The 21,428-nt window shown below is 37.9% G+C and overlaps 1 protein-coding gene across 3 annotated transcripts in view; it reads left to right on the top strand.

Annotated features, from left to right (window-relative positions):
- gria3b (glutamate receptor, ionotropic, AMPA 3b) overlaps positions 1-21,428 on the top strand; it is a 158,445-nt gene that overhangs the window by 133,531 nt on the left and 3,486 nt on the right. The window contains exons 13-15 of one of the 3 annotated variants that reach the window (XM_082178297.1): positions 10,127-10,374; positions 16,995-17,109; positions 18,228-18,475. In XM_082178297.1, coding sequence (XP_082034423.1) covers positions 10,127-10,374; positions 16,995-17,109; positions 18,228-18,473 — 609 coding nt within the window. In that variant the 3' untranslated portion in view covers positions 18,474-18,475. Of the gene's footprint in view, positions 1-10,126; positions 10,375-10,601; positions 11,289-16,994; positions 17,110-18,227; positions 18,476-21,428 lie in introns of those variants that run through there. The other 2 variants (XM_082178296.1, XM_082178298.1) reach the window with 2 other exon arrangements.

The raw sequence follows: 21,428 nt of genomic DNA, 5'->3' as shown, positions 1-21,428 counted from the left end.
TTACTCCTAAACCCAACCATACCTCAAACTCATCAGCAGGAAATGTAGGAGTGCATAGTCTTGTGGGTATTTTTTGTTATTACATACAGTAGTAGTTTAGGCCACCTAAAATAAAGTGTGACCATTGAGAGTAAAACTCGGAAAAGCACATTACTGTGTGATGGCAGCAGGCAGATTCCCAGTAGCGCTTCACTGAACACCAAAATGAAGAGCATCCTTTAGGACGTGCCATATTGCTAATGACGGATTTTTGCCAACACTATCTCTGCGGCTCTGCAATTGTTGTAACATGTATAAACGTTTAAAAAACATGATAGGAAAACACTGTATGTCTAACAGTGCTCTGGACGGGACAGACCACACAGAAAGGCTATGCTTCTGTTCTTCACCTTCACCTGAGCCTCTATTCTTCTTACTCTTGAGTGAGTTCAGGTTGAGTCTGGGAAGAGCTGTCTGGTTCAGGTTTGCCCGAGCTTGTGAAACTCTGAATAGCTGCAATAAATCAATCTATAGCCTGACCTTTCTGGGTGGCCTGTCCAGTCCACTGCGCTGTTAGTCATGCAGTGTTTCCTTCCATGTATTTTAAACTTTTATATGCATTACAACAATTGAATGCTAAATGAATGTTGAATGTGGAGGAAAGGCTCAGGAAGTCTCAGAGCATATTATTTCAAATCCAAACCAATATATCATGCATAACTCCACAAGCTGCATCCAGAATGTTTGCCCAAAGCATGAAAACACTTTCACAGCTGAGGAATTATGGGATAGGGGAACTAAACCTTATACATTATACAGAACAATATGCCTGGCCATGAAATGAAATGCACCTCATGGATTGAACTTTCAGGACCTTCTGGCTAAAACTCCAGAAGACACAGACTGATATGTCTGACAGTTGTGAGTTAAATAACATAACTCTTACCAAACATTTTTCAGATAGTTTGTTATCTAATTCAATGAGATTCACACATAGTACACGGAGTAAAGCTTCCCGGTGAGTAACAACTCAAGCAGTACACGGCAGAAAAAGCATTGGGCACTCGGGAGAAATATGTTCCGTCTCCAAACCAAATGATTCAGAAGTAAAGCTGTAGTGGAGAGTGAGATGGAGCGGGAGATATGAGGTGGATGTGAACAGCACCATAATAAGCTCATGGCGAGGACAGAGATATGAGGAGAGGCTGAGAGAAGAGCATGATGAAAGCAGCCTGCAATGTGTGGAACATATTAACTCAGGACATACAGCGACAGTATATAGATTATTACACCAATAATAGAGCAGTGTTAGAGCCGTGTTGTTATGATTCTGAACTCTAATATACTCTGATTATTGTCTGTCCAAAAATATCTTGTTCAGATAAACTTATTATTAAATACATGTACAAACATTAAGTGATATTACATGTTGCATGGTTTGGCTCATGGTCATTTAATTTGATTCATGGTCATTTCAAGCGATTCTAGCCCTGGCTTCGAATTTGAAGTCCCCCTTTGGTAATGATTTTATCCTTTAAAACTCACCTTTGAAATGACATATTTAAGCATTTATTCTTTGAAAAAAAAATTCTCCATTTCTCCATTAAAATAGCTTGAGTGTAAAGGTCTCTTCGCAATTTTCATAGGCGTCTTTTCGTATTCGTCATCCTAGAAATTCGTCACGCACATAAACCTTGCATACTGAGTCTGATGCGTATTAATCCGTTGTGGAAAAATTCACAAATCAATACAAAATGGAGTCTTCAAGCAGAGAGGATGATTTTGTCGTCCTCTCTCTTCTTAAAAAGAGAAAAAGAAATATTGGGTCCATCCAATCCTGAGATTGCGTAGAGAGTTGGGAGAGTTCCACCTCTGCGGGATTATCCCGAGCGATTCAAAGTTTACTTCAGGATGTCAGTGGCTCAGTTTGATGCTTTATAGTGATACTGCAGCTTCATATTAAAAAGAAGAACACCAATTTCCGTGAATCAGTTGATCCTGAACAGTTCTGGATTTTGGCGTTCGCTTGTATTGTCAAAACACCTCTCACAATGCTACGGATGTCAAAAACGCAGAAGATTGAACCCGATCCGATTTTTTTTCTGACGGATGAGAGTTTCGGAGGAAGTATGTAAACGTGATTGACACAATGAAGGCCGTATTTATTTTTTAACGTGCGAAAATTTCAGTGTGCAAAGACCTTAACTCGACACCCTTGCTTCATTTAGTATACGTGGTTCTATGAATATGCAAATGAGCCCCGCCTCCACTCACTCACTCAGCTCAGAGATCCACTGGTTGACGATCACACGTTGATCTGATTGGTTACAAGGTAGTTTGTGACGTCAGAAACACCAGCGATTTCAAACCGTGTTTTTGAGACTGTCTTTGGTTCACTGCAGTTTTAAGGAGAAAATACTCAGCAATCAACTTACAAATTTACACATGGTTTGTCTTAAAGCATATTAAAAACACCGGTAACACTTTATTTTACAGTGTCCTTGTATGTTACATGCACTTACCATAGTAATAACAGTAAGCTATGCATTATTACATGCAACTAACCCTCAACCAAATCCTAATCCTATCCCTACACCGTAAAACGAATTTGTTCAGTTTACTTAATTCAATTGTGCAAACTCGTTGCCTTAATTTAATGAAGTAAGCCTAACTTAATTGCATCAAGTTCTTCTTACTTAATCCATTTAAGTATCAACCCAATTAAAAGTTTATGCCATAAGTGTTAGCAATAAAATGTTAAAAGATCATTATTATACATGAAATGTAGTTATGTTGTATATCATTAATACATTCATTCAAAACATGGAAATAATTGAAGTATAAATATTTATATAATATTTATTACTTCACTTCCTTTGAAATCAAATAACTGTGATTTCATGTTGCATCACTGCATCAATTGGAAGAGAATTACAATAATATAAATGAAGTTTCAAGTGTCCAACTAAAGGGAACACTAATCACAATAATGGTGAGGAAATTTTAGGAAATCAACATGAATTTATGAAGTCAACTTATTTCTCCCAAATAAGTAACTTATTACTTAGAACTTAGTTCTCCCAATTTTTGTTTTGTTGTATTGACAATAACATTCAAGATGACTGGAAAATGAGCGAATGCAACTAAGAAGAATGATGACTGCAGAAGTGGAAGAAATTGCCCCGCCTCAAAAACCATTTGCCCCGCCTGTTTTTATTTATTTATTATTATTATTATTTTATTTATTTTTTGCTTGGCGAAATGGTACTCAAACCAGTCAAGTAATGTTTACTTGGGTTTTCTGAGTAACGAAGGCATAGCATGCAAACAGTACGGATTACTAAATTGTTTTAAGTAAGTTCAACAAATTATTGGACATTAAGTAAAGTTAACTAAAAAGTCTTAGTAAGAACAACTGTTAATTTTTTTACCATGTATAGTAAGTACATAGTTGCTTAATATTACTCAGTACTTAAATATATAATTACACTGTAACAATGACACCTTAAAATAAAGTGCACCACATAGACATATAAACATTAAAAGCTTGATTTTTTACCAAAGGGTGGACTTTAAAATATCTGATCTATTTATCTGTGAGTCTGTTCTTTCATTAATTAATTTGAATGAATAAATTGACACCTATTCAATGGGAAACTTTTCTCTAAAGAACCCTGCAGTTTAACCAACTCGAGAACCTTATTTAGCCGAAAAGGGTTCACTTTGATGAAGAACCAAAAGTGCTGCAGAATATGAAATCCTAACACAAAGCAGAAGATCCTGAAGCTGTCGGGCATCAGTGGCTCTGGTGACAGCAGGTTTGTCCCCCGTAAGACAGAGACTCGTGTCTTCACACTGAGAGCTGTTTAATTCTGCTCTCTAAAACATACCTGTCTTCCTGAACCTCTCATGGCCCTGTAGAGCAAGAGCAGCGGTAAACACTTTCTTTTCCATTCCAAGTGGCTCTAATGTGACGTTTATATGCTAGGCTGTGCGTCTGCGGTGCGCTGACACTTTCATTTGGCGAGCTGAATGATATGACCCCTAGCTCGGCACAGTGTAGGCTCCGGTGCTGCTCCACAGAACTGAAGGGAGGAGAGGATGGTTGAGCTTTCGACTTCACGTCACTCTCGCAGTCGGTCAGGAGCAGTCGCCCTGTCTCTGCTCCTCTATCGGAGTATTTATTCCCACATCTTCTGTAGCTGAAGTGACATATTGAAGCAGAATGGAGACAGTTTCAGAGCAACAACTCTCTTTTGACCCAAATTGCTATTGTAGGACTGTCTCGCCGAAGGAAGGTTTAAACGCTTCCCATTATAGTTGAGGCAGAGGAGTTTGGGTTTGACCTCACATCGTGATGTAAGCATGTATCAAATGAAACACTTTGTCATGGTACAAAAATGTATATTTATATGGTCCTTCGAGGAACCCCGTGTGAAAAAGAAGTGTGCTTGCTTGCGTCGAAGGTGCACTTGTTTTTGTTTTGTTTTTTATAAATAAAATAAACACAAGGTATAACCACAGATACATATAGTTTAAAAAGAAGACGATAAAACTTTTGTACTCCTACTATATTCCTCTGTGGTAGCACCCGTGGGGAAGTGTACACTTCTGAGTAAGACAGGTCTGGGACATATCCTGCACCTTTGACACTATTCTCAATGTACTATGATTTATGAAGCACTAATTATCCATCTTGCGTACCATTTAGGAGAGATGAAATGCCCGTTGGGATGCAGAACTAGTTTTGTCATATACACTAGCAGTCAAAAGTTTGGGATTGGTAAGATTTTTAATTGGTAAGATAGTCTCTTCTGGCCAGCAAGGCTACATTTATTTGATAAAAAAAAATAAAAAAAAAATATTGTTAAATATTATGACAATTTAAAATAACTGTTTTCTATGTGAATATATAGTCAACTGTAATTTATTCCTGTGATCAAAGCTGATTTTTCAGCATCATTACTCCAGTCTTCAGTGTCACATGATCCTTCAGAAATATTTCTAATATGATGATTTGATGATCAAAAAACATTCATTGTTATTATCACTGTTGAAAACAGTCAAAAAAAAAACAAAAAAAAAAACAAGATTCTTTTATTAATAGAAAGTTCAAAAGAACAGAATTTATTTGAAATATAATCTTTTGTAACATTATAAATGTCTTTACTGTAACTTTTGATCAGTTTAACTCATCCTTGATGAATAAAAGTATTGATTTATTTTATTTATTTCCACCAAAAAATTTAATAAAAATTCTTACCGACCCCAAACTTTTAAACGGTAGTGTTTAATGTTACAAAAGCTTTCCATTTCAGATAAATGCTGTTGTTTTGAACTTTTTATTAATCAAAGAATCCTGAAATAAAAATGTAAATAATTGTTTTCAACATTAATAATAATATTAAATGTTTCTCGAGCATCATCATATTAGAATGATTTCTGAAGGATCATGTGACACTGAAGACTGGAGTAATGATGCTGAAAATTCAGCTTTGATCACTGAAAATAAATTGGTATAATATTTCACGATATTATTATTTTTTTTTTTTTTCATTTTGAAAAACATTCAAAATCTTACCGATCAAAAACTTTTGACTGGCAGTGTACACTAATGGGAAACCGCTCTTCAGAAATCATCTTTTTAATGTCTTTGAACTTTAAATGAGTGAATCACCACTATCGACATGCTACTCATTAATACAATATTCATTGTGCTAATAGTCAAATGTGAAGTTTATTAATATGATCTAATTATTGAGTTGTCAGCACAAGATATAACACCTTTCTGAGTATGTTCAAGATAACTCAGTTGTTTATCAAGCTTGATAGCGGTTTAATTACAGATAGTGATGATTAATAGAGACAGTGAGGTGGACACTGTGGGCTCTGTGTTCACTTGTTGTCTTGATTCACAGTTAATAGCACTCATATTATGACTTATAATGGTAAAAATCCACTATATTTAATGTCCCAGCTGTCCCAGCCCCTCAGATCTTCCTCTAAATGAATCCGTTTCAGGAAGAATACAAATAACAGAAGAAACCTGCCAACAAATCAGTGTCCCATTATTAGCAAAACAATGCTATTTTCTTTGGAGAGGGATATGTTTTATGAAATAAACCGCATGAACGGTAACACAATTGAAACTGTGAAACCCAAGAAGTGACAATTTGCTCCCTTTCCTACAAATTGTAGTGTTGACTGGATTTGTCAGCCATTCAACCCTGTTACCCAAGATAATATCTAACATCTATATTCAGATTCTGATATGTTGCACTTTTTCTTTTCTACTTTAGCTCCACAACATCCCATAAGAGTTCAGTGATTACATAATGATGAAGAAGATCTTAGTCTTTATTATATAGTAGATGTGTATTTGAGGGACTATGGGAATATGATGAGGGAATAGCAGTAAACACAGCCTCATATTCTTCAGCTGGTATATGACCACACATAACAATCATTTGATATAACGACTCCCGTGATAAAACAGCACATAATGTTGCACATTTAACAGTTTCCAACACACACACACAATGGGTTGAAGGCCTCCTTTGACTTTATTTAAACATCAGACTAGTCCAGATGTAAGAAATGCCATTGGACACTTCTCTTTCAGTTGCCAGGTTTAATTCTCCATTCACCAGATGTGTGTTTGCTCGTGTGTTGGCACTGAACACAAGTGCTTTCTGAAAAACAGCCCTGCCATAAACTTCGTTTGGTGATTTTTAAGGCTCTATTATTGTGGCATTTAGCGACGGTCCTACGAAGTGCCCATCTGTTCCCATCGGTGCTCTGGAAGGAAAGCACTGGGACTTTTCTGCTGATGCAGTTGTCTATGTTGGCACTTGCTGTCATTATATATGTTCCCCTTGACGCACTCAATAATTCTGCAGTTATTGCACCTTCAGTTCAGGCACGGACTGGTTGGCCTTGTTGAAAGTCTCAGCTTCGAAACCGGACGCATCTGTATTAGGGCAGCTCAAGTGAAAAAACCCTATTCGAAGTATACTACAGAACCATTAACATATTTACTGACATATCGCTTGACACTATAAATAGTATTGCACAATGCACATTTCTTAATATTAAGCCTAAAATGTTTTTAATATCACAATTAGTAAGGATGGTATGATCTCTGTATATTATCAGTCTTTAAATGCAATATATTTAAAGTGTGCCTAAAGTAGGCTATACTTGCACCAGTTCCACTTTAGCATGGATATCTTTGGTCGGATCTCAGCACTATTTCCGGATAACTAAAGTACATTTAAATACAACATTAGTTAAATGTGACCCTGGACCACAAATCCAGTCACATGGGGCAATTTTAGAAATTGAGATTTATACATCATCTGAAAGCTTAATAAATAATTTGTCCATTGATGTGTGGTTTGTTAGGATAGGACAATATTTGGCCTATATAATATTGAAAATCTGGAATCTGAGGGTGCAAAAAAATCGAAACATTGAGAAAATCGCATTTAAAGTTGTTCATTTATGTTGGCGATTGTACAGCATTCACTCACAAAAATACATGTTTTATAAATTTACGGTAGAAAATGTACAAAATATCTTCATGGAACATGATCTTTACTTAATATCCTAATGATTTTTGGCATACAAGAAAAATCTGTAATTTTGACCCATACAATGTATTGTTGTCTATTGCCACAAATATACCCGTGCGACATGTGACTGGTTTAGTGATCCAGGGTCACAAATAGTTAAATATGTCATTTTGGTGATCAGAGGTGAGTTTTAAGGGATAAAATGATTGACTACAGCGGGACTTTAACATGACTGGAAACACACAGGAGAGCAGAAATGCCTGTCATGTGCAGATTTCCCCGTTCAGGACAAATGTGGAGAGCGTGCATGGTGAATGCAAAGTGTTTTGGGTTCGCTTCTTTTCACATTCACACACTTGCATATTGAATTTGTTATAGGTTTGCATACAAAGCTAATACACTGGATGCGCTTCCTAGTTTGCGTACGTATGCACTGTTCTTTGCCGTTTTATAGTATGAATAGTGGGAGTAGTGTGTTCACACTGAAAATTCCCACAAGAAAAAGTGCACTTCAAATTAATTAAAAAGTGTGAATGTTGGACACTCAACTGTCACAGCTTTAATTACATAGCCAAAGGCGAGGGCAATCAGATCTGATGCTGGATGACAAAATAACATGATGAAACTCAAACACTAGACAGTTAGAGCAAGTGTACCATACTCGGCATACTGCAGATTAGCAGAAAACTTACTGTGAACTAAACGCATAGAGCCTCATTTATTAAACGTGCGTATGCACAGATTTGATCTTACAGTGTGTGTACGCTAAAATCCAGTCTTTTACGTGGAATAGCAGGGTCTGAGCAGACACACACACTTTTCCTTGTGGCAGACAGTCGGAGACTCGGAGAACTGGAAAAGGAGTTTGGAAATCTAAGCAATTCTCACCGCTCGTCGTTCTCAAGTAAAGCACTGGACTGGAGCTCTTTTATATGTTAATTATGTTAATGAGGTGGCTTTTAAAGTTGTGTTTTATCCAGAGCTTGTCTCCTTAAAGTAATCTAAAAATGGGCTCTAAGATTTTGAGAAAAGATCGGGTTTTATTCGAACTCCAAATTGAATCTTTTCAAGTTTGAGTGTAAGACGTCGGTGAAGAGTGAAGACCCCACTGACTGGAGGAGGAGATGCAGCTTTCATTCGTTAGTATCAGCCGTCTAGACAACAGTGTGCAAAATGCAATATCATTCACGTACGCACATTTGAGAAATGATCGCAAGATCAAATGTAGGACGGTTTCTACGCAACATTTTATATTGTGTAGCCTGGGAAAACCCAGACAACTTCCGGCAAATTTAGATTTGCTCTGCAAGTAGTCTGGCAAAGAGCTCATTCAAGCCCATTTCTAATCCCGGCACCAATCAGAAACGTTGAGGCGGGCTTTACACGATGACAATCGCTCTGATTGGTTTTAGGTCTATCCAGTTGCGCCCAGAGGCATTTGAGCGACGTCCGTTGGTGAAGCGCATCAACTTTTAAATGCATTATTATATTAAAATTGCAAACACATGAGGACAGTCTCCATGAAAGACCCACTGGCAGATGAACGTGCTACTACATTTCTCTCCGAAACGGTAGGAAATTAAATTAGATTTAATAGAGAATTTTAACTGTCACAAGATGATTGACAGGGCAGTTTACGTGACGGGATGCACGCGACAGATCCGTCCGATAAAGATGACGAAGTAGTATGTCCCAAAGCTTGCCTACTCTTTTTATACACATTCAAAAGTAAATGCCTTTTCTTCACAAAAAGAGTACATACTTTTATGGCGTAGTGTAACTTAGGCGAATTGGGACGCAGCATATGGCTTTACACGATGACGATTGCTCTGATTGGTTTTAGGTCTATCCAATTGCGCCCAGAGGCATTTGAGCGACGTCCGTTGGTGACGCCCCTTTGAAAATGAGTTATTAATGAAGCTTTGCCAGACCATAACTCAGTTACTACTGAGAATGGTCTGGTTTTAACCAGGCTATATATTGTGTATAATTCACCCAAAATTAACATTTCTGTGAGAGAAAAATTCTAGTTTTTAGAGTTTTAGTGTCAGTGCTACATTAAACTGCTATATATAATGTTGAATATAATGTATAAAAATGCAATGGGGGAATATTTGTGTGTCCTGATAATGCCAAATGTCTGATGTTACCAGTAAAAAGTGGCCGACATTATTTTAAATATATCTAGTCAGTGAAAGAGTGCAAGCATATTTGTCTAAAATAATTGAGTATTTTCATCTTCAGAATGATGAATATTGTTACTCTGGCGTCTCTATTGTCCTGTGCTTTGGGTTTCCAGCACCAAATCCAAGTCTATTCATTTACACACACAATATAAAACCAAATTTACCATTTTAACCAACAGTTATTTTTTGTTAGCCTTTTATCAAATGTCTTGGAGTATCGCAATAATATGATATCGTGAGTTCAGTATCGTGATATGTATCGAATCGTGACATGAGGGTACCGTAACATGTCTGTAATTCTGTATAATTTTGCTGTGACATGACCTGTGTGCACTTCATGTGTAATGATACCCGACCGTATGTGTTTTTCTTGTCTCCCTCGCACAGCGTTCCAAAATAGCGGTGTACGAAAAAATGTGGTCGTACATGAAATCGGCCGAGCCCTCCGTCTTCGCCAAGACCACGCCTGACGGAGTGGCACGGGTACGAAAGTCGAAGGGCAAATTCGCCTTTCTTCTCGAATCCACCATGAACGAATACATTGAGCAGAGGAAGCCCTGCGACACCATGAAAGTGGGCGGCAATCTGGACTCTAAAGGCTATGGTGTGGCGACCCCCAAAGGCTCAGCATTAAGGTGGGTGGAATAATATAACAATATTCTCCATGTTGTTATAGTATTCCACCTACCCTGATGTCCTGTGTTGTCATTTCCTCTCCCCCCCCCCCCTCCCCTCCCCTCCCCCCAAACCCCCCTCTATTATGACAAAGAGGTAACGGTATAATGCATTTTGATTGTTATTTGATTCACAATGATGCTTCTGATCAGTGCTCTCTTCTTTAAATGTTTGTCTTCTTTTCCAGTTTTTCAACCAGATTTTTATCATTTCGAGTGGCAATCATTTCTCATCTGTGTGCGTGTGTGTCTGCGTCCCCTCCCGTCTCTCTGCTGTCCTCCTTGTCCTTCGATCTTTCTCTCGCTGTCTCGTGTGGCTGTCCTTCCTGACTGTCGTGTTGTCACTTTTAATTTAACAGTTCAACGGTTTTTCAATTTAGCCTGTAAAAGCTGCGCTGTCACTTGTGACGAATGTTAATTGCATGATGTTTGTTGTTGTTACTTTTCTTCTCAATGACAATGTCCCCATCCCGCACACTTCAGTTTGAGACAGCGTAACCCTCCATGCCACCTTGACTATTTAACACTTTCTTTGCTCTGAGCGTCTCTTACCTTCTTATTGGTGAAATTCTTAACCAAATTGTGCTCTTTCAACCATTCTGATTATCTATAATTGACTCTCAGTAGTAGTAGCTCACCGTATTCAGTAACGTTACCATTACTACTACTATGCTAATGCATTAGATTGCTCACAGACCTGTGCATTTTCTTACAAGTTATGTTTTATTGTTTCAAGAAATGCTGTTAACCTGGCAGTTTTAAAACTGAATGAGCAAGGCCTGTTGGACAAATTGAAAAACAAATGGTGGTACGACAAGGGAGAGTGCGGCAGCGGGGGAGGTGACTCCAAGGTCAGCCTCAATGTCACCGAAATCGGGTACCATAGTGCAGAGTAATCGGCAAGCCTGTTATTCCTGAACCGAGCCAAACCAAATCCAAAGACAAACACATCCTTTCAGTGACCCCACACATTAATGTGCCATCTGAGAGAAAACCAGAACCCTGACTTGGCTAACGGAGGAGAGAAAATGACCAGTATGATTTTGTCCTACTGAGGAGAAGTGATCTTGTTTTGTTCTTACTTTAGCGTAGCGCTCAACCACAGATGTTAGCGATGTCAGTTAGCAGCTGGAGCTGCGCTAGCTCATTAGCCACATTAGCGCCGAGACTGGTGAACTGTTCCGTGTTTTAGGAATCGTGGGAAACATCCGCCTAGCAGACAGTGAAGAGAGATCTCAGATTACCTTCTCGCTTTGCTTCTGCTTGGCGGATGTCCACGGACGGTAACCTGGTCTTGCTAGTTAGTTTTCTTAACTCGGGTAGAATAACAATGCTACTTATCACCAATTTAAGCCAGACGTTAAAGCGGAAGTGTGTAAAGTCCCTTTCCAAACCTAGTAGAATCAATCTACTAGGGGTGTAATAAATACATTGTGTCACAATATATCGCAATACTAAAATACAACAATCTGTATTGTGTAGAGTTCACCCAAAATGAGTTTTAGTGCCAGTGCTACATTAAACTACTATATATAATGTTGAATATAATGTATAATAATGCAATGGGGGAATATTAGTGTGTCCTGATAATGTCAAATGTCTGATGTTACCAGTTAAAAGTGTCCTACATTATATTAAATATATCTAGTCAGTGACAGAGTTCAAGCATATTCATCTAAAATAATTTAGTATTTTCATCTTCAGAATCATGAATATTGTTATTCTGGTGTCTCTATTGTCCTGTGCTTTGGGTTTCCAGCACCAAGTCCAAGACTATTCATTTACACACACAATATAAAGCCAAATTTATCAGTTTAATCAACAGTAAAAAAAAATTGTTAACCTTTTATCATATGTCTTGGAGTATCGCAATAATATGGTATCGTGAGTTCAGTATCGTGACATGAGGGTATCGTTACACCCCTAGTATGTAGAGGAAAAATCATTGTAACATCCACTTCAGCTTTAATGTCTGACAGGAACTAAAAACATGTAGGTTTAGTCTCATCAAGGCTGGTAAGAGAAAACACTGACACACACGATGTGATCTGAGTCTGGAGAGGCTATGAATAGCACATGTACAAGAGAATTCCCATCTCCACACCAATCTGAACACAGGATCAGAAATCCACTCCTTCATCTGATCCTGGCTGTTTCTCCGCGCTCCTCGAGGGCGATGTTAACCCACACAGCAGGGGACGTGTCTTATTTTCTACTCGTGTGGAGGTGAAGATTAGCTGACGTGCTACTCTTAGACTTTCCAGTTCATTTCACATTGTACAGAAGGGCCATTTTCTATGGAACTGTTGTTGTTGTTTATTTTGAGAATAATAGTAAAAATGGGGACACACATGATGAGGGCTAACCGCTTGTTCACGTGTGTCCCGGACTTCTCCATGAAAGTGTAACGTTAAAAGCCTCATTTTCAGGACCTTCAATTTTGCAGGAGCACGGATGTAGTTTGTATAATAAATGCAATATAGAGCAGACATTTTCTCGACATGTAAAAAAGGATTTACGTAACCACTAAAAGCATTTCAATTTAAGTGAAATTTCTTGCAATCTACCAAAAATAGTTCAGTGTACATTTGCATAACATTTATAATTGTAAATGCTAGCTTTTTCACCACTTTACAATATATAAAAAAAATTGTGCTTGAATACGTTGTATAATCTCAGTTTTGAGGTTGTTGGGAAGCTTTTATTTGATTTAAAGTCAACATGAAATGGCATTCGCCGCATTGTATGTATGTGACATTTCTGAGTGAAATTTTGTGATTGTTCAAATCAACTACGCAGGGCTGTTATTATTTGCTATTATTACTATATATATATATATATATATATATATATATATATATATATATATATATATATATATATATATATATATATATATTAAATTAACCAGAATTAAATACTGCACTGATAATAATTGCATACTAAGATTTTAGAAAGGCTGGAATACTTAAAACAGAACAAGGTAACCCAGGCTCATTGGGGAAAATGTGCAAAACTGCAAAAACATAACAATACATAACATTTTTCTTGCTGGGTGCTCACCTGGTACAGCAGTGCACTAGAGATGTGGAGAGCTCAGGTACGAGTCCCATGAAACACGAGTCACAATTAATGCTAAAATGCTAAAATGTCATGGTCTCTTCAGCAAATGTGTTTTTATCTCACGTTTGCTTTTGTTTACACTATTGGTTATGTTTAGGGTCGGGTTTAATGTAGGTGGTACATTATTTTCTAGGGCTGTGAAACAATTAACCGCATCCAAAATAAAAGTTTATGTTTACATAATATATGTGTGTGTACTGTGTATCATTATTTTGTTTAAATATATATAAATACACACACATCCATGTATATATTTAAGAAAAATATTTATATATGTGTGTATATATATAATAAAAATTATATATAAATATATATATACAGTATATACATGCAAATATTTCTTAAATATACAGTATACATACATGTGTGTGTATTTATATATACAAAATAATTATACACACACATATTATGTAAACACATACTTTTATTTTGGATGCGATTAATCGTCTCACAGCCCTATTTTTAGTGCTTTTAACTTTTAGCACCAATTACCAGACATTTCATTTCTGAATCGCAGCATTACATATATATTATATTTATATATTACATTTATGCATTTGGCAGACGCTTTTATCCAAAGCGACTTACATTGCATTTCAAGGTGACATTCAATCACATTTATTTTCTTATCAGTTCTTGCTTTCCCTGGGAATCGAACCCATGACCTTGGCGTTGTAAGTACCAATGCTCTACTGTTTGAGCTACAGGAAAGCTAAAAGCATATAAAAAACAACATAATAAACGTTTCAAGATTCACATTCATTCGTCTCAGATGAAACTGAACACGCCTTCAGCGCCACCCACTGGATATTTCACTTTGAAAGTGACGTGAAAGCAGCATTATATCATGTTGTGCCGCCACAGACATGTTTTCCCAATGAGCCTGGATTGGAAAATGGCTCATGCCTTCATAGCAAGTGTGTATGGAAGCTTCTTTCCGCCACAGAATAAAAGATAAAAAAGGTAATTGCGACTTTTTATCTAACAATTCTGACTTTTTATCTCAGATTTGCATGATATAAAGTCGCAATTGTGTGTTATAAAGTCAGAACTGCATGTTTATTTCTCGCAATTCTAACTTTATAACATGCAATTGGCAGATATAAACTCACAATTGCAAAAAAAAGTCAGAATTGCGAGTTTATATCTTTATCTGATATCTTATATCTTCAATTCTGACTTCATAACACGCAATTGCGACTTTATATCTCGCTATTCTGAGAAATAAAGTCAGAATTGCATGATATAAAGTCGCAATTGCGAGAAAAACAAGTCGCAATTATCTTTTAAAATGTTTTATTCTGTGGCGGAAACCAGCTTCCATAAGTATGGCCTATAGGTGACACCTTTCCAAAAACAAAAGCCGTTTCTGAGGCGTGCAAGTCTTCACTTTTTGTTCAAAGATAACATACACAACTAGACCAGAAATGTGTATTCAGCCAGAACATAATGATTTCATGTTGACTTAATTGTCATTTCCGGAAACTTTTTCATAGTTGTCTAATTCCTGAAAATGGGGCCTAAAGTCTTTTTTAGCAACAAAGGAGCAGGTTTTTCAGTGCAATCAAAAGCATTGTGCCCCTGCCTGTGGATGAAGGTGAAAGGTTATGTGAGCTTTCATAATCACCTTCTTTGTTCCAGCTCTCTGTTTTTGCAGTTTGCAGTGATTTGAAGCCCCCATTAGTCGACACGCAGTGGATGGGCTAGCTCTAATGATCTAATGCAGTGAGTCTACAGTGGCACGTCTGGACCCAGCTGTGGAAAAACACAACAAACAGAGAGAAAAACAGGAGAAAAATCCACATTAAGCCACCTGCAACAAACAGACATCATGAGTCCCACAGCCCGTTCTCCTCTCGGCCCCTGCCATCCTCCTGGCTGCTGATAGCTTTCCCACTGCAGTCGCTCTGGATAATTACGTTGTTAATCAATGTCTCTCCCCAAGCTAAAAGAAATGTTAGGACCACAAAGCTAAATCAGCAGCAGGCATGAGAAATGTAAAGAACATTTAAGCGACTAATTATGTCTAGACGAGTGATGGCACGGCTTTCTATTATAGTTTTTTTTTTTATCGAGTAAACATAGTCTATTATAGTTTTTTTTTTAGTTTTTTTTTATCAATCATAGCAGTTTGCATAGCTTTATTTTAGAAAAATGTCGTTCTGTAGCGATAATATTTAGGTTAGCAATGCACTTAAAGTCAACATGAAATGACTGGGTTTATTACGCAACCCGTAATAAATGTGATATTCAACAAGAAAATGATTTTATGTCAATCAACAAGAACTGATTGCATATTGTGGAAAAGCGATATAGAAAATGTTTGTAGGATTTACTTTGAAACAATTTTCACTCAGAAATTGCTAGTAAATTTCACAAATAATAACCAAGACACTCTAAAACACACTCCAATAGTCTTTATTTACAACATTACAGTATACCAGAATCAGTTGTGCCGTATGGAAGCTTCTTTCCGCCATGAAAAAGAAAAGAAAAGTAATTGCTACTTTTTTCTCTCTCACAATTCTGACTTAATTTCTCGAAATTCCAAGTTTATAACTCGCAATTCTTTTTTTATTTCTTAGAGTTTTGAGTTATAAACTCAGAATTGCAAGGGGAAAAAATAAATCAGAATTGTGAGATAAAAAGTCACATCTAATTTTTTTTATTCTGTGGACATAGTGCAGGACACAAGAGGTGGAGCAAGTTATTGCATTGTGATGAAGGCAAATTTTGATTTCATGTTGACTTTAGTCATCTGAAACACCTGCTAGTGTTATGCTAACGGTGTATAACTACCCAAAAACGGCCGCCACTGATCACAAGTAGATTGTTTATTTACAACAGTCCCAGTTTAGTTAGCCGCTAATGCTAACGTCATTCACAGTCCCCGTAGCCACCGATTAGCAAAACGTAGCATTACTCCAGCAGGCAGCGTTTAATCTCGCGTTAAACACAAGTTTCCCTTGGTAAATGCTTTGACTGTTTGTGTGTACGGTCTTGTTTACTTTTTGTATGTGTGTCTGCTTGTTTGGTTTCTTTGTGCTCTCCGCCTATAATCCGTTCACAGAGTCCTAACGCCAACTCTCCTCAGCCTGAGCAAAATACTACTGGTAGTTTTCATTGGTCTGTCAGTCAGTCGAGGGTTCCAGTGGAGATCCACATTCTCAGATGATCAAATTAACCAAGAAGTTTCTCTGCTTTTATAGCGATCTCTTCAGAAACCTGCCCGCTCTTCTCTTAACAGTGTATGCCGATTACTCAAAGCGATACGGGTAGGTCCTGGCACACTAGATTAGCCCTGGTGAATGGAAGGTACTAGTCAGAATGCCTGCCACATGTGTGTTGATAATGGCCAGGAGCCCTGCTTTATCGCTTTGTAAAGTATGAAGTAGTTAAGACTTGAATAACATAAAATAACATAATATAATGTTATTTATGTTATTTCCCACGTGAAGAACTCCTGTAAACCTTGCAGTATTGAAACTCAGTGAACAAGGCATCTTAGCCAAGCTGAAAAACAAATGGTGGTACGATAAGGGTGAATGTGGAACCAAGGACTCGGGAAGTAAGGTCAGTCGCTGCAGGTCTTTTGTACTGATTCACAAAAAATTGCATTTTGACATATTGTTCATATGCAAAGAACAAGCCAATAGTCAATAGCTTGATTTAACTCATGTGTAAATGTAATAATTCATGGCCACAGATAAGAAAAAAATAAGAAAATAAGGCATGTGGCTTACAGTTTTGCACTATTCCCCATGCATTATTATTTGAGATGATCAGATAAATTATGAAAAACATTTTTCTGTTTTTTTTGTTTGTTTTGTTTTTAGTATTTTATCCAATGAATGCCTTCAAATAAAGCCGTAACGATAAATCTTGTAATGGGGAATTAGTTAAAAGTGCAAATTGATCAACAGATTAGATACATTTTTTTGCATACCAATTGTCTTTCTTGCTTATTTTTCACTTGATATAAATGACACAATAACCATTATGCTGCAGTTCTTACTCACCAAACTTCGAATTTAAAATTTGATGTATTAGTGTTGTTACTTATTTGTCGAAGGCCTATTCGATTAGTCGTTAACCACGAACGTTGTGACGAATTTCATTAAAGGAGCGAAGGTGGACTCGTCTTGTTTTAGAAAGTGAAGAAGGAAGTGTCGAAATGCAGCAGTAAAAAGCATCTCTATAAACGGCAAATAGTGTAATACTAATGGACAAATTTTTAATGGACAAGTTTGGGGGGTAAACTGCAGCAGAATGGTTGGACTGATTCTTAAACTCAGTACTCTGGTGTAGAAAATATGTCAAAATATTAATTTGAAGGTTAAAGGATGGAAAGGCAGTTGTTTAAAGTAAGGTTATTAAGTCAGAGGTCTGACCTGTACGTAACTGACCAGCTTCCTCAGATACATGAAGAAGCCAATGAGAAGATCAGGTTAGAGAAAACATCTACATTCACCAGTTATGGTCCAGATTGACTTTAACTTACATTGAGCTAGAGCTTTAGATGAGCCGTATCATAGATGTAATCCTCCATTGGAATCTAGATTCCTCTTCTAGCAGTAGAGATGTGTTTGATATAGTCAGTAGTCCTGCTTGATAGATGAGCTGTAGAGTGTGTGTTTTGTCACATGACTTCCACTGTCAGATTTGCTAACTATGTGCCTCGCTTCTCTTAGGACAAGACAAGTGCACTGAGCCTGAGCAATGTTGCTGGTGTCTTCTATATTCTGGTTGGTGGACTAGGGCTGGCCATGATGGTGGCTTTGATAGAGTTCTGTTATAAGTCCCGTGCCGAAGCCAAACGGTTGAAACTTGAAAAGAACGCACAAAGCTATAAGCCGGCCCCGCCAGCCAACACACAAAACTTTGCCACGTACCGAGAAGGATACAACGTGTACGGGACGGAGAGCGTGAAGATCTAACGGTAATGCTTCTACGCCGCCTGAGTGTGTGGGAGAGTGAGTTTGTGTGTGTGTGTGTGTGTGTGTGTGTCGGAATGCCTATGTGAGTGAGTGAGTGAGTGAGTGTGTGTGAGAGTGAGTGTGAGTGGGAGTGAGTGTGTGAGTGTGTGTTTGTGTGTCCGTGTGAGCGTGTGTGTGTGTGTGTGTGTGTGTGTGTGTGTGTGTGTGTGTGTGTGTGTGTGCGTGTGTGCCAAAGCCGGAGATTGTGTTTGTCCTCGCAATGTCATTAATTCCAGATAATGGAATCAATTGGGAAGTGCAGCGTTCTCTGGCTGATTTTTTCTCTCCTAACGCTGGCTTGTTTTCAAACGGTTGCATCAGTCAGACTGCGATGGAAACACATTCTGTTAATATTTGTACTCTGGCAGGAAATAGTGAAAGAAATCCATGTTCTACATGTGTATCATTTGGCACAGACAAAAAAAACAAAACAAAAAAAACAATTGGACAAACCAAACCAATACAGTAGAAGATTGGAGGAACAGACCCGCCATCATTATCATCTGAAATCATTGACAATAATTTCAAATCAGGACATATATTACAATTATTATTGTGGTAACACTTTACAATAAGGTTCCTTGGTTAACATTAGTTAACTACCTTAGTTAACATGAACTAATAATGAACAATACTTCTACAGCATTTATTAATCTTAGTTAATATTAATTTCAACATGTACTAGTATGTTATTTAAATCAAAGGTTGTATTTGTTAACATTAGTTGATGCACTGTGAACTAACATGAAAAAACAATGAGCAGCTGCATTTTTATTAACCAACATTAACAAATATTAATAAATACTGTAAACAAATGTATTGCTCATTGTTAGTTCATGTTAGTTAATACATTATAGTCCAGGTGATATGTGAAAATTATGTTCACTTTTTCATAAAAGCATGAACCTTGGTACACATGTACAGCTTGCGGCCCTGGACGTTTTCAGAAATGGATTACAATGATACCATATACAACATCATAAAATGTTCAGATGAATAGTTAATGGTGAATTCAGTGACACTGTGAGAAGGATTACAATGAAATCGTAGTATCTGAGAATATCATCTGAAGCTGGGGCCACACTAAAAGATTTTTAAAATCGTATAATATTTTCAAAATGTGAGAGACCACAAACATGACGATAAAAGATCATAGATTTATCTGTTTTGTTCCTCTATAGTGTGGAGTGCCGTGAATGTGACCAGGAAAGCACACCACACACTAACAGATTACATTCACACACAACAGAGTCCCGCCTGTGAACACGGGAAATCCCACAAAATCTCTTGCATCAAACGTGACTTTAAAGTAAACAAACATGGCGGACAACTGGCGTGAAGAAATGGTGCTTATGGATTGCTTTTTAAGCCAAGCACCGGCGGTCGGCCGTCGGGCAGTTTTTGAGGTGTGTTCCGCACCGTTGGCTCTAGTCAACACAGTCGGCTTTCATCAGCGCTCGTTCTTTGGCGTGGGTTGGGTGTGTCCCTACCCTTACAGGAAAAAAGTTAGATGGAATCGTGGAGACTGTGTGAACATGAACTTTACATGTTACAGCATGAGCTGGAGGTGAGTCTTCCGTCAGAAATCGCTTTCTGATTGGATATTGTTTTGTTTCACGTGATAATCTCCAGAGTATGCGCGCGTTTGTCCTCGGGGTTCCCCCAACACAATTCGAGATCGGGGCGGTTCCGACGTTCTTCCGGTTCAGATTCGGTCACTCTTAACACACCTCACACCAGAGGAAAATCTGATAAGATAATTTGTAGAACCATCAAGATAATCGGGACTTTACCTGGCATTGTCGGAAGGGGAGAAATTGGTTCAAAATCACCCCAAATATCGTGTAGTATGTACCAAGCATACCAAGTGATGAGTTTGAGAATGCCATGGCGTTCAGCAGTGTCTCTGAAAACAGACATCATGAACAGGCCAAAAGTGTCCAGCTGAAATTCAAGACATTTGAGTTGGTTGACGGGATTGAGGAAATGGGAAACCCCTTCACAGAGGACAGCAACAACCTTCTGAAGCTGAACTCAAGAGAATTAGCAGACCAAGCTGTTGTGGATGCTGTTCGAGTTGCAGAGGATGGGCCAAGACAAGAGCAGTACAAACTCTTTGTTGCAGAGAGGATGCAGGGCACAAAACGCATCACTGCCCATTTGAAGAGGAACAAGCTCCCTCTTTTTAAAACAGCTCCGATAAGAGGACAGTCCAAGACAAAACCCGCTGAAAAATGACTGTGCACTGTTTTCCAGACTCTACATTGCCTGTCAGACCCGTGATGGGAACCAAGAAAACTTCTTCAAAAACGGAAATCAGGCCTACCCTCCATCACTCTCACTTCAAACAAGGGAAACAAGGCTGATCTGCCTAGAAAACAGTATAAGAAGTGCCCCAGAAAGTGCCTCACGAAACAGTGCCCCAGACAGTGAGGTCTAAATATTACATGAGTCAGCAGTCCTCAACATGCTGAAACCAGGCGTAGCTAAAACCTTCAATTACTTTTCCAGCAAGATCTTCATAGCTTAAATTTAAGAAAACTTGAAATGGTCCTCAGAGTGGATGTTGTATGGGACTGTTATGAAGTTACCAGCTTAAAGGGGTGGTTGAGTATGATTTCACTTAATGTTGCTTTTTGAGCATAAACAACATCTGCAAAGTTACAACGTCCAAAGTTCAAAGCAAAGGGAGATATTTGCTTTTAAAGAAATCATTTTTTAAGGACTACAACAAATGGCTGGTAGGGACTACACAACATTCCTGCAGGGTTAGTGACATCACCAACCCTAAAATTTACATAAACCCCGCTCCCGGGAATACGCAGTCCATGTTGAGAAGAGGAAGAGTTGTTGTAGTCGAGCACATTTGTGAGTCAGCTCAAACTGTAGAATCCGTCTTTTCACATGCAATAGAAA

This window comes from Leuciscus leuciscus (genome assembly GCF_965113295.1).
Source record: "Leuciscus leuciscus genome assembly, chromosome: 8".
Lineage (NCBI taxonomy): Eukaryota > Metazoa > Chordata > Actinopteri > Cypriniformes > Leuciscidae > Leuciscus > Leuciscus leuciscus.
Note: the sequence above shows the minus strand (reverse complement) of the source record. Positions and strands in the feature narration are given on the sequence as shown.